A 14,625-nucleotide genomic window follows, 5' to 3' on the forward strand; every position below is an offset into this window, starting at 1 on the left:
ACCATTATATTGTTACGAGTTAATTACAATCAGATGCATTACACTAATAAATAATATGCGGTTAGTTTCAGTGTATTTATAAAGCCGGGTCGGAAAATAAAGAGTAACCACACAGGAACAGTAGCACTGCTTTGACGCTGGGTGCCGCCAGTCTGCAAAACCAAGCGAAGAACTTGCGTACGACAAGGTATGAGGTACCGTGGAAAAGTGCGTGGCTTTACGCCAAGTGTAGGTTTTATACATCGCGATTTGAACATGGAAAAGTTCTTACGCAACATTTAGGTGCGTACGCACCGTTTATACATGACGCCTCAGGTGAGCAGAGAGCTGAAAAGACTTTGTGCCAGCAAAGCAGCGGGTCCAGATGGTGTATCGCCATGATTGCTGAAGGCCTGTGCGTTGGAACTGGGGAGTCCTCTACAGCGCATCTTCAACCTGAGCCTGGAACAGGGGAGAGTTTCAAGGCTTTGGAAAACATCTTGTATCACTCCTGTCCCAAAGGTATCATGGCCTAGTGAGCTGAATGACTTCCGGCCTGTTGCTCTGACGTCACATCTGATGAAGACCATGGAGCGGCTGCTGCTTCACCACCTGAGGCCACAGGTCCGCCACGCCCTCGACCCTCTGCAGTTCGCATACCAGGAGAAGGTGGGAGCGGAGGATGCCATCATCTATATGCTTCACCGATCCCTCTCCCACCTGGACAGAGGCAGTGGTGCTGTAAGAATTATGTTTTTGGACTTCACTAGCGCCTTCAACACCATCCAACCTCTGCTCCTTAGAGACAAGCTGACTGAGATGGGAGTAGACTCACACCTGGTGGCATGGATTGTGGACTATCTTACAGACAGACCTCAATATGTGCGTCTTGGGAACTGCAGGTCTGACATTGTCTGCAGCAATACAGGGGCGCCGCAAGGGACTGTACTTTCTCCGGTCCTGTTCAATCTATATACATCAGACTTCCAATATGACTCGGAGTCCTGCCACGCGTGCAAAAGTTCGCTGATGACACTGCTATTGTGGGCTGCATCAGGAGTGGGCAGGAGGAGGAGTACAGAAAGTTAATCAAAGACTTTGTTAAATGGTGCGACTCAAACCACTTACACCTTAACACCAGCAAGACCAAGGAGCTGGTGGTGGATTTTAGGAGGCCCAGGCCCCTCATGGACCCTGTGATCATCAGAGGTGACTGTGTGCAGACCTTTAAATATCTGGGAGTGCAGCTGGATGACAAATTGGACTGGACTGCCAATACTGATGCTCTATGTAAGAAAGGTCAGAGCAGACTATACTTTCTGAGAAGGTTGGCATCCTTCAACATCTGCAGTAAGATGCTGCAGATGTTCTACCAGACGGTTGTGGCGAGTGCCCTCTTCTACGCGGTGGTGTGCTGGGGTGGCAGCATAAAGAAGAAAGACGCCTCACGCCTGGACAAACTTGTTAAGAAGGCAGGCTCTATTGTAGGATTAAAGTTGGACAGTTTAACATCTGTGGCAGAGCGACGGGCACTAAGCAAACTCCTGTCAATCATGAATAATCCACTGCATCCACTTAACAGTGTCATTTCCAGGCAGAGGAGTAGCTTCAGTGACAGACTTTTGTCACTGTCCTGCTCTACTGACAGACTGAGGAGATCGTTTCTCCCCCACACTATGCGACTCTTCAATTCCACCCGGGGGAGTAAATGCTAACATTAATTTTATTTTAATTTTTTTCATTTTTATTACTATTTAATTTAATATTGTTTCTTTGTATCAGTATACTGCTGCTGGATTATGTGAATTTCCCCTTGGGAGTAATAAAGTATCTATCTATTCATTTTTATTAATTTTATTAAAACCAAATAATATTCTTCTATCACATTAATTTCACTTGATTTATATACCCAGTATTAGACTATACATGGAAAAGGTGAACCAGGATTACTATAAATGACCATCCTTTAAAAACACTGTTTGGGGTGTTGCCAAAAAGAACATCACAGTTTAATGATAACTGTATTGTGTTAGCACACATCAGTACATGTTTGCCATGTTATGATGTTCAAGTGGATAATCCAAATCTGCATAGGATAGAATGGGAAAATAATGTGGTGTATACCTTAAAACAAATAAATTTACATTACAAGGGACAATTAAAATGTATAATAAGGAAATCCCCTTTTCAGCCAGTGAAAACGATCAATAGTTGTAGAATATTTATATATCATCTTTTACTATAACCTCTTCAAATCTTGTCCTGCCTGTTTTTTTTTGGAAAAATCGTATTTGCATAGGAAGCATTTCCGCCTCTAATCTGAGCATGAGGTTACAAAGCCCCAGGGGTCCTCTTCAAATATATAAGCAGACCTATGACATCTTGGATGGATTCTCTCTCGTTTGGCTTGGGAATGTCTGGATGACAAGTTTGAACTGGTAAATTCAACTTTGGCATGTTGTCAGAACTAGTTTCACAAAGAAAACTGAATGAAAGGTTTGCAATGTATATTTTGTGCAAATACATATGGAAAATCTACTCATACTTCTGTTTTTTTCGAAGATAACTTCTTTGCCCCAATCAACAATGAGATACTCCACAGTTTATTTTTCTTTTTTGTGCAAAAATATTGATGCTTGGAATGAAATTAAAAGTGTGGTGTATAGAAACTTAAAAATGTAGTATGTTTATTTTTCAGGTGAATATATGAAGCTATATATGAAGGTAGTATAACCTGCATTAAGAAGTCCAAATAATCTGGTTCTTTAACGTTATGTAAGTAAACCCTATTCTTCAGAAAGGTATTTTGACTGCTACATATGGTCACATAAGAATTATACACCATATTATAATCATGTTGTTGAATGAATTAAAGAAGTTTTTGTACATGTAGTGATTCAAATTTACATATATGCACTGTATTATACAAATCAATTCCATCTAAACACAAGACAGATCTCTTCCCTCTAGACTGGGAAAAATACACAGGCATTTGCAGACCTTCAAGCAGCTATATATATATATATATATATATATATATATATATATATATATATATATATATATATATATATATACACACACACACATCCATACATACATACAGTACAGGCCAAAAGTTTGGACACACCTCATTCAATGTGTTTTCTTTATTTTCATGACCATTTACATTGGTAGATTCTCACTGAAGGCATCAAAACTATGAATGAACACATGTGGAGTTATGTACTTAAGAAAAAAAGGTGAAATAACTGAAAACATGTTTTATATTCTAGTTTCTTCAAAATAGCCACCCTTTGCTCTGATTACTGCTTTGCACACTCTTAGCATTCTCTCGATGAGCTTCAACAGGTAGTCACCTGAAATAAAACCATTTGTCCAAACTTTTGGCCTGTACTATATATATATATATATATATATATATATATATATATATATATATATATATATATATATATATATACAAAGTAATCCCTCCTCGATCGCGGTGGTTGCGTTCCAGACCCCCCCACGATAGGTGAAAATCCGCGAAGTAGAATGTATGGTTATTTTTATATATTTTAAGCCCTTATAAACTCTCCCACACTGTTTATAAATATTCCCCGCAGAGTTATACAGCATAATCCCTTTGTATTCTCTTAGATATTAGGTAAGATTCATTGAAATTATGCATATAAACACACTGTTTATATACAGTAAAACCTAAATATTATTTTAAAGATATTGAGTGTATCCGATATCACATATGTTACAGCCATTACGATAGACAGGCCACCAGCAATAAATACGTACAACGCAAGAAAAACAGTATACAGTAAATGTGTGTATAGTGACACTAAACGTACGTACATGTACTAAGTACTGTAAGTAGAAAATTATTTATGGTTACTCACCAACAATGACACGATGACTTGTCCGATAACAATGAGTTTAATTTTACTGCACAACAAAGGAGAGCGTTACAGTTCTTCCAAAGTAGCCACTTCAGGCGATTGTGTAGCACTGCCGTTGTTCTTCTTCTGGCAGTCTTCAATGCAAATCCCTAAAGCAGATTCCATCCAGACTACTGCCTTATTACATCCACTTACAACTCGTTTTGCACCCTGGTTAAAAGGACACTGTGGCCGTAGATCTTATATTCCTTTCCTACTTTTTAAATAAAAAGAATCGTAGCCTTCAACAAATCCAAAACGTTTACCTTTTCGGCAATCGTTAACATCTTCCGTTTGCGCTTGGGCACGGCCCATGAAGCAGTAGCAGATCGTTTTGGAGCCATAATGAAGGGCTTGACTATGCACAAAGATAAACACAAAAGAGCACAACACGTTGATGCTGAATGAGCGAGACGAGATTTCCTGGTTAACACTGCATTCAGCAGGCAGGAACTTAACTGCGTGCTCTGATTGGTTAGCTTCTCAGTCAGGAGAACTTAACTGTGTGCTCTGATTGGTTAGCTTCTCAGTCATCCGCCAATAGCTTCCCTTGTATGAAATCAACTGGGCAAACCAACTGAGGAAGCATGTACAGGAAGTAAAAAGACACATTGTCCGCAGAACCCGTGAAGCAGCCTGCATTATATATTTAATTATGCTTTCATATAAAAATCCGCGATAGAGTGAAGCCGCGAAAGTCAAAGCGCGATATAGCGAGGGATTACTGTATATATTTTATATATATATATTGTGACGGACAGCCGGGTCCCATGCCCGGCCGGGAAGCCTCTGCTGCATACGTCCCGGGGGAGCCACCAAAGAACAGTGCAATGCCTCCCCCGGGGCGCCTGGGGGCAGCCTCCTTGGCCGTGGGTCCTTCCTCAGTCTTCCCCGTGGCTCCATGGGACATGGAATCCACCACAGCCTGGTTGGGAGATGGGGTGGCCGCTAGGGGGTGCTGCGGAGAGCCAGCCGCCACATTGGATGACTTGCCAGACCACCCGGAGGTGCAATTAAGACCAGCTGGTCAGGCACCTGGAGCACTTCCAGGTAGGCTATAAAACGGGCCAACCTCCCTTAATTCTTGGCCAGAATCGGGAGGAAGAGGATGAGGTTGCCTGGGAGGAGTGGTGGTGCCAGAAAGGGTTGGTTATAGTTTTGTGCTTTGGAACTGTATATTGACTGTGGGCCACGGAGAAGACGTGCACCCATGGGTGAAGAAAAGAATAAAGCCTGTGTGTTTTATACACATGCCTCTGCGTGGTCTGTGCCGGGTCGGGTGCTATATAGCTCCTTTTACAACATATTATATATATATATATATATATATATATATATATATATATATATATATATATATATATATACACACACACACACACACACACACACATACACTGTATCAACACATTGGGCAAGGTATCAGAACCCCATTCAAAGGCAGGATTGCCATTAATACTCAAACAGAAAATTCCATCAACTAAAATAAATCACCTGAAGAAAGTCTCGATGAGGCAAGCACTTGTCTAGAGAAAGAAACTTAGTTGACTTGGGCAGCGAGTCCTTTTCTGCCTAAAACACAAAAACAAACAATTTTAGGAAAAAAACCCATATGTGTAACAACATTCTCAGACCTGCATTAACCAACAATATTTTAATGTTTCTCTTGACTTCTGAGTCCTAACAGTCTATTTTATCCTTAATTCTGTAATAAAAGACAATATGTAAAGTAGTTTTTAGTCGAATGCTTTTTGTTTGATGGATTGTCAGGCTTAAGCTAATAAAAAGGTAAAAAATTCAACAAAAACAAAGGTTATATACTTTTTATACAAACATTTTGGGTTCACTTTCAACGACAGGTTTTGAATTTACTGATACAAGACAAAAAAATTAACCTAGACATTTATATTCTGTTTGGTTAAGCAAAGAATTAGAATTTACTTAAAGTGTTGTTATGTGAGGCTAAGCCTGATGTTTTTCTTCGAGTATAATACATATACACAAACCCACACTATACTGCCATATTTGCCATCGTTTTACACAAAATATCCCATAATGTCAAATTGAAGTGTTTTTTAAATGTTTGGAAATTGAATAAAAATCAAAAACTGAAATTGCCTGTTTATACAAGTCCCATATTTAATTCAGTAAAGTGTAGAATCCCCTTGGCAACAATTACAGCATTGAGTCTTCCTGGGTAAGTCTCTCTAAGCTTTGCACATGTGAACTGGGTATTCCTGGCAGAGTCTCTAAGGCTTTGTTATGTTGCAAAGGAAGCTTCTGTAAACTGCAGTCTTCTGGTATCTCCATGGATAGTCTAAGGGGTTTAAATCTAGGCTTTGGCTCGGTCACTAAAGGGCATGTGCCGAAGCCACTCCAGCATTGTCTTATGTATATGCTGGAAGGTAAACTGTCACCCTAGTCTGAGTTTACATACACTCTGGAGCAGGGTTTCTTCAAGGACCTCTCTGTTTTTGGCTGCATTCATTCTTACTCATTTCCTTGTCCCTGCCATAGAGAAGCACCCCAAAAGCAGGATGCTGCTGCTACTACCATGCTTCATAGTAGGGATGGTATTAGGCAGGTGAAGTTCAGTGCCTGTTATTTACTAGACGAAGCACTTGGAGTTCTGGCCAAAGAGTTTGTATTTTGTCTCATTATACCAGAGAATTGCGTCCCTCATGCTCTCACAGTCCTTTTATTTGTGCATGTCATTTGTACTTGTACATGTCATCTTGCCAGTGTTCCAAGTGCGCAGTCATTTGTCTTTTACCCTAACATAAACGCCTGATTAAAGGAGTACTACCAGGATGGTCATCCTTCCACAGATTCTCACATATCAGCAGATGACTTATAAAGCTGTGTTAGTGTGACCTTTGGGTTCTTGGTCACCTTCCTGAACAAGGCCTTTCTTGCCCGATTACTTGGTTTGGCCAGATGGCCAACTCGGGAAAGAGTCCTGTTGGTTCCAGACTTATCTTTTGAAACAGTTAAATACACTTGCCTGGATCTATGCCTCACCACAATCACATTGTAGCTATCTGCAGAGAGGTCCTTGGAATTCGTAGCTTGATTTCCACCACCCCCCCCGACATGCAGTGTGAATTGTGGGACCTTATAAACAGAGATGTGCACCATAAACTATATCTAGTCAATTCAGTTTGCTACAGGTGAACTTTAATCAAGGTTCTAGACACATCTGTAGGATAATTTGAGCAAACACAATGTACCTGTTTGGAGTGCCACAGCAATGCGTCTTAACACATATATAAATGAGAGATTTCATGTTTTGATTTTTAATAAATTTGCAAACCTTTCTGAAAACATAATTTTCCTTTTTCATTAGAGGTTATTGGGTGTAGATGATGGGAAAAACAGCAAATGTATACATTCAAAATTAAATCCCCAAAACAATAAATGAAGAGGCCTGAATATTTGCTGAACACACTATGTGTGTGTGTATACTGCAGTAGAGAATAATGAAAATAACCTGAAACAACAGACTGTACTTCATGTTACTTGCCTAATATAAATTTACATCTTAACAGAAGCATTTGCTAGTTTAAGGCTAATTAGATAAGAGTGCAGTATTGAAGGTGTATTTAGAAAACTGTCAGGAAATAACTACCCTGTGTTGCATGAAAGCTGCAAACTTGACATGTAGATGGGCTGAAAACCAGTAAGTTGGTTGGAGATGCTGGAGGAGCTCAGCAGCTGCAGGACTGCCCAGAGAATTAGATTCCACCTCTTGTCGCAAAAAAGATTTCTTTTTTAACAGCTGAGACTTGTTTCCAAAGTGATAGATTCCTCGAGGCCAGTCATGAGACATGAAAATATCAACAGGTTGACGGATCTAAAAAAAAAATTAGGTAATAATCAATATCATGTGCACACTGAATTGATTTATATCAGTGGAAAAACAGTGATTTTTTTTTTTTTTTAAGTTCCAGGATGTAAGCATTGTTCAGAATTGGCTCAAATGTTTTAGCAAAAAGACTTACCTAATACAAGTATAATGAAATTATCAGTTTTTCAGTTCCATTTAATGATATTTTCAGAATATAATCCATTGTCATTGTAAACTTAGCAGAGATGAGTGGAATAAAGCAATCCACCCGAAACAGGATACTAGTCGGTCATAAGGTAAACGTATGTACAAAGTCTTTCACATTAATTTACACACACCATATGTCTAATCATCATGTCTTTTTAACTGGACAAAACTGTATGCCACAAGTAAAGCTTTATTAATCTATTTTAAATCATTTGCCTTAGACGATCATCTCTTGTAGCAAACATATTCTTGTGTATAATATTTTGTTTTTCTTTAACTGTTGTGTGAATTTTTTAATACTTAGTTTAACACATATTAAAATGTAAACAACAAGACCACTGTCCTTCATTTTCCAGTTATTTACATGTATAGTGTAAAAGGTAGTCTTTCAAATATTTTATTCATTTACCAAAAAGGGAGTATTTACACTTTTGCACATTAAAGAAATTGTGTTTTATTTCTACATAGATTACATTCTCAAACCTACTTAATCTAATTCAGACTTTTTAAGATAAGTAGTTAAAAATGTATACTATGTTCTGCAATTGAAGGGTGTAAGTAAGTCTATGGGGGTTGATTTCAACCATTCCTAAACCCAAAACACAAAGGAGGCCAGAGTAAACTCAAATGGAAATCAAAGTACAAAACAGATAAAAGATATGGTTAAGGATTTTTATAGACCTCTGACTCAGGGTGTGAATATTTATGTGAATTTCCCCTTGGGATTAATAAAGTATCTATCTATCTATCTATCTATCTATCTATCTAATGCCTCTGTAGTTGGTATAGTGGCTTGCTCACTTTTCTAATTTTATATACTCTTGCTCTTACTTCACATTTTAGTTTCTCTCTATGTCTCAGCTATTTTCTTCCATCCTGAATTATTATTACCACTAACTAACATCTCAACACCAAGATGTGTGGTGGACTGGAGAGATTTCTTTGCAAGCCCAGGCCCAGCTAACTTTTGGAGACAGTACATCAGGGGTCAAAAATACCCTTTAAAAACCTTTGGGGCTATCCTTGCAGAGCTCTCTCTGTAGTGGCCAAGAACTCCTGAGCTAAAGCTTTGATTTCAACGGCCAGCCAAATCCTCTTCACAATATAATAGATAGATTGGTATTTAGCTACTCTGGTACTCTGTCGGAGTGTTTTGGGGATGGCTCTTATCCAGTTAGTTGTTACCTACTTAAGTCCTTAATGTGACTATGCATTCCTGTAGCATCTAATTACAGGACATTCTTTAATAACTCTCAGCAGTAAAGCCTTCTTTTACCAGAGGAACTGTCAACCATGTTAGGTGCTCACCTGACTGCAGTCTGATTCCCTGTCATTAATTCTTCTGCGGTACTGTAAAGTCTGCAGATCCCAAAATATCTTGTTAGTTACCATACATTAACTGTTAAGATAACTAAAGCTGCCACTGTCACTACAAACCTCCTGGTCATGTACAGTGCAGCCCCTCTACTGTACCATAAAAACCTGCCCACATTCCAAGTACTAACCAGGTTCCCCTACACAAGGAGCTCAAATTTTACAGACAACTTGGAGCTATGGACAACAAAGCCCTTTTTGAATGCCTAAAGCCTAAGCTTCCCAAGTAAGCCGTCTGGACATGAGGTTGATAAGCTGTGTAAGCTTTAGGATTTCTGGGTGCAATTGCCAGCCTTCTCACTGCTATATTTGGGAAAGAGAGTTAGGATGCTGGGGTCACAAGCTTTCTTTTCTCTTGAGCGCTGGACATTATTTGTGTATTCCTGCATCAATTTTCTATCTGCTTATCCAGACAAGATTCATAGAAAGAAGAATGGAAATTTTGGCTGCAACTGGTGCAATCTTGACAGTGCAGAGCACAGCACACTTAGACACTCTCCCATGCTTGTTCATACCGGGCCAAGTTACCTAATGTGCAATTATTTTGGATGTGGGAGTCATTGATGTATTACTTTTATATAGCCTTTTTGGTATACAAAGAAAAGTTTTTGCTAAACAAAAAATAGGTTTATTTTTATGTAAGTGTGATAACAAAATCTATCTTTATTCACATAAGAAGAAATGAGCCTGGAACAAAGAAGTATTTTGGCAACCCACAGTTTTAACACTAGAATTACCAAAGCCTATGAAAAAACTTGTAAATCCAGCCCACCTTAAATCCGTTCGTACCTCTCTTTCAGTGTCTTTTGTCCTATAAATGTGCTGATAAAGACAAGCAGCAAGCAGCCTGCTATTTCATCCCCCTAACGCCGCAGAACGTACACAAAGTTCTCCTAGCTCATGCCTTGATTATCTGGGAATGAAGTGCTGGAGTTTTAGAGTGGAAATAATAGATTGTTACTTGGAACACATGCATTTCATGTGTGCTCCATTTCTACAATAATCTGTGTAAAAACATTGTTAAAACAGAAATGGTTTTCATATTTTAGTAATAAATGACAATATGTAGGCATAAACTATATAATGTGTGAAGCCTGAAGTCCAAAGATCAAATAAACACTTTCACAAAAGGTTCAAGGACGATACAACAGCTTCAGTGGTGTAGCGGTAAAATTTGCTGATTTGTAATCCCCGGTTCGATCCTGACTGCCTTCTATATTTACCGTTTTCAATAGTGAGCTGCCCTTATCTATACTAATAAAAGGCGAAGCCATCACTGACTCACTCATCACTAATTCGTGTAGGTAGAAGGCTGAAATTTGGCAGGCTCATTCCTTACAGGTTATTTACAAATGTTAAGTAGGTTTCATTTCGAAATTCTACCCGTAACGATCACGTAGCCCACGTAGTTGGCTGCCTGTCTATATTGCGTCCCCCGTAATTGGCTGCCTGCCCATATAAGGTCATCTGTTGCTCCGGTCTCTTCATTCCCTTCCTTGCTTCGCCACGGTATACATGTTTCCTTGCTGATAACTGCAGCCTTTTTATTTAATCCACGGCTTCTCCGCGGTTTTATTGTTCGTTTATTACTTTATTACGCTTATAGTTATTGTGTAGGTATTTTAGACTTAGTTTACATTGTTCAGGTACCCATTTCTTTTACCATTTCAACCGTACCCCAATTAACATGTCTATCGAGGTGATCACCATCGATCAAAGAACTATCACTTACCGAGTAGTTTCCATGCCAGGAGATGCCGCCTGCCTTTTCCATTCTCTGTGTTACATATTGCACGGCCATATCAGGCTCTTGATATCTGGAGGAACACTGTGTCTTATGTATTGAATGACTGGGACAGGTTCAAGGTGTGGACTGATGACGGTACAGGAGATAATTATACTACACAGGAGCACTATAAGAGTGAAATGCTTAAGCCCGTCACCTATGCTTCTGCATGTGAGTTGATGGCTGCCACTGAATTGTTCGGTTGTTGCTTTCAAGTGTACCGAAATGGCCAAATATTTTACAATTTTGGAGAACTGCCAATGCCTCTTAAACATCTTAGATTCACAGGTGATGATTTGAGTAGTGGACACTTTGATGTTTATGAATGTTTCAACTCTCAAAAGCTGGATGCAAAGTTATCAATGAAGCCAGTTGTATGCTTACAACGCTTGACAGATGCCGAATGTCACTTCAACACAAGTCCTGTAAATATTAATGTAATTGAAACAAACCATGAAACTCAAACCGATTATGACAGCAGCAATCCAAGCTGTGAGAAAACAGTGACAAGGAGGCATGTCAGACGTTGTGGTACATTTTCTGATGCAGCTAGACGGAAACAACTTTGTGACGCTGGCTCCAAATACTTGCAAAAAAATCCACAAGTTAATAGACATGCTGTCGCTAAATACTCGCAGGCAAATCCACAAGTTCATAGAGACGCTGTTGCTAAATACTCACAGAAAAATCCACAAGTTCATAGACACGCTGTCGTTAAATACTCACAGGCAAATTCACAACTTAATAGAGACACTGCCACTAAATACTTGCAGGCAAATCCACAAGTTCATAGAGACGCTGTTGCTAAATACTCGCAGGCAAATCCACAAGTTAATACCGGGAACACCTGTCAAACATCTTAGATTCACGAGTAGCGATGAATGAAACCTGTTTTCTTTACAACGGTTGACAAACACAGAATATAACTTGAACACAACAAGTCCTCCAAATACGATTCTGATTGAAAGAAATAATGATAATCAAATCCTTGATGACAGCAACACTCATAACAGTGACAAAACACTTACATTGACAATCATGTTACGTTATTTTTAAAATGTTTCCTTTTCTTTTTCATAACTTCTTTAACACACTACTTCTCCGCTGCGAAGTGTGGGTATTTTGCTAGTTGTTAATATTATACAGTAAACACATACATTTGGTTTTCATCTGTAACAGCCAGTGTACATTTATAGTACTTGTAAAAGTTAGTTTTTTTTTTCACTTTTATTCTCTCAGTCACAATCACGTATACTATAGGGAGCAAACGCTGTTACTTTTTATCCGCAACTGGGAATAACTGTAGATGTGAGTGGTGTTTTGAGGCAATGGAACTGGACATTTTGGAACTGGAAAATTTGAGACTCAGGAATTTTTACAAATGTTTAATTAAAAACAAATTAAGTTTTTTCTATTTAAAAGTTAAAACTGATTTTTGGGCCATCCTCACTTGAGTATTAAAATGTCATGTTTATGCCTTATAATTTTAATGTACGAGGGATGTATATTTTTGTTGGAAACGGTGAAGGCAGGAGGAGTAGTAATTGGGCATTAAAAAGTTGGTACGATGTTGGGAAAATTGCATCGCAAACAAAGGTGACTATGTAGAAAAGTAATGCAATTTTTTTTTTTTTTTTGTAAGTATTAGGAATTTCAAAAACAAAGAGCAGAAACTTTTTGAACATCCCACATATTATAATTTTTGACTTATTTATATCTCTGGCCCTGGAAAAAAATGGTTACTGTCTTTACATGCACTTTGGTTTGTCTTCATTACAGTAGCCCTTTAAAGCATATGTAAAAGAGGAAAAATTACATAGCAGCAAAAGGAGGAGCTAATAAGTGTGACGAAAGTATTGAGAATACATTGTTACCTGTTTCAGTCTGAATACTTCAATGTTTCTCACATGATATGCACTCCTCATAGTCTGTTGATTATAAGGTGGGGATTCAAAATGACCTGAGGAGATTGTTAAAAATATTTTTAGATTACATATAAGTAATATAGTGTACATTGTATATTAGACACACATATGCAAATTTTAATTAAAACATTTGTTTTAAAATATTAATAAAGTCATGAGCCAAAAAATTTGAGCAACCATATAGAAGCAATTCAGAATGTTAATACAGTAAAAATAAACCCAACTCTTTACTGATTTAAGTTATAAAGTCCTAATAATGTTAAGTCCATATAAAATCATAACTGGGTTACAGTTAAGGGATTTTGAGGTCTGTGCAAATTCACTGCACACGTGTTAGTTTTGAACATGCTTTCTGAAGTGTCCAGAAGATAAAATTCCTAAAGGCAAATGCACAGGTGATCATGTTACTCCTTCTCCAGGCTGAAATAATGTCTCAATAATTCAGAAATCACTAAATTTATCATGATGAGCCGAACTTGCAACCTATAAATAAGTTGTTAGTTTAGTTTTAATTCAAATACTTGCTATAGATATATTGAAACAGTGTGAACAAATGACGCAGTGGACAGTGTTCAAATTGCAAACCACTAGTGGCTAAGGTTGAATGATGCAAAAAGGGGATTGATGTGGTTTATTTCACAGCACATGAAAGACTAAATGTTTTTATAAAACTCAAGAAAATTTTCACAGGCTTTAAATTTGTTTTGGAGTCATTCCAGCTAATGATGACGTTTAACTTACTTTGCACATTTTATGATATCAAAGCATTTTGTTAAAGGAGAACTTCAGAAGAGTATTTGAGAATGTAAACAGACGTTTTTAAGAAACCAGGTGTCTACCTTAGCTGGGTTACTCGCCTTATCTCAGTTTTATGAGTACATGGAAACGTACTGTGGTGAATTCTGCCTTTTTCAGGGATTTAATAAAACATGGGTTTTGTAATATCTAAAGAATTAAAACTTATAATAGAGTTCAGCTATATTTTTCAGTCCTACACACATAATATATATGGTATCACAGACACAGTAAACCCGTTTTGATTTTTAACACTATGCTACTTGGCCAAGGATAGAATTAGGCAACTGCCTCTCCCTATGCAATGTTAATAAATTTTAATCCATTAAGAGTGTGTTCTTACTAGTGTATAATATAGCCAATATTATGATGGAATGTCATTTGTCTCTATTCCTCAGTCAACTCCTTTCCAACTTATAATGTATTTCTATCAATTAATATATATTGAAATGTAGAACAGGTAACATGAGAGATAGTCTACTGTAAAAAGACGATGGTCCAGAAACACATATTAAAAAATTTCTCAATATATAAAAGAAGGTAGAAAAGTATCCCAACATACTCATGGCTGAAATCAAAGCAAAAGGTGGTTCCACAAAGTACTGACACACGGGGGGTGATGCTTTAACGTTGTCAGAGATTCTGCTTTTTCAATTTTTTTTCTTAACTGTTGATGTTATATCTTTCACTTTGCTGTTATAAGTTGCACTGACTAAATACACCTGGAGAAATATTTTTAGTGTATCATCACTTCAAAATATTCACATTTTGTTGCTTTGC

General features: G+C 37.9%; 1 protein-coding gene across 2 annotated transcripts in view; it reads right to left on the minus strand.

Annotated features, from left to right (window-relative positions):
- dbr1 (debranching RNA lariats 1) overlaps window positions 1–14,625 on the minus strand; it is a 66,747-nt gene that overhangs the window by 6,702 nt on the left and 45,420 nt on the right. For both annotated transcript variants that reach the window (XM_039756311.1, XM_039756312.1), the window contains exons 5-7: window positions 13,000–13,085; window positions 7,540–7,764; window positions 5,406–5,483 (exon numbers count right to left, since the gene is read on the minus strand). In XM_039756311.1, coding sequence (XP_039612245.1) covers window positions 5,406–5,483; window positions 7,540–7,764; window positions 13,000–13,085 — 389 coding nt within the window. The remainder of the gene's footprint in view (window positions 1–5,405; window positions 5,484–7,539; window positions 7,765–12,999; window positions 13,086–14,625) is intronic.

Source organism: Polypterus senegalus, chromosome 6 (genome assembly GCF_016835505.1).
Source record: "Polypterus senegalus isolate Bchr_013 chromosome 6, ASM1683550v1, whole genome shotgun sequence".
Taxonomy (NCBI): Eukaryota; Metazoa; Chordata; class Cladistia; order Polypteriformes; family Polypteridae; genus Polypterus; species Polypterus senegalus.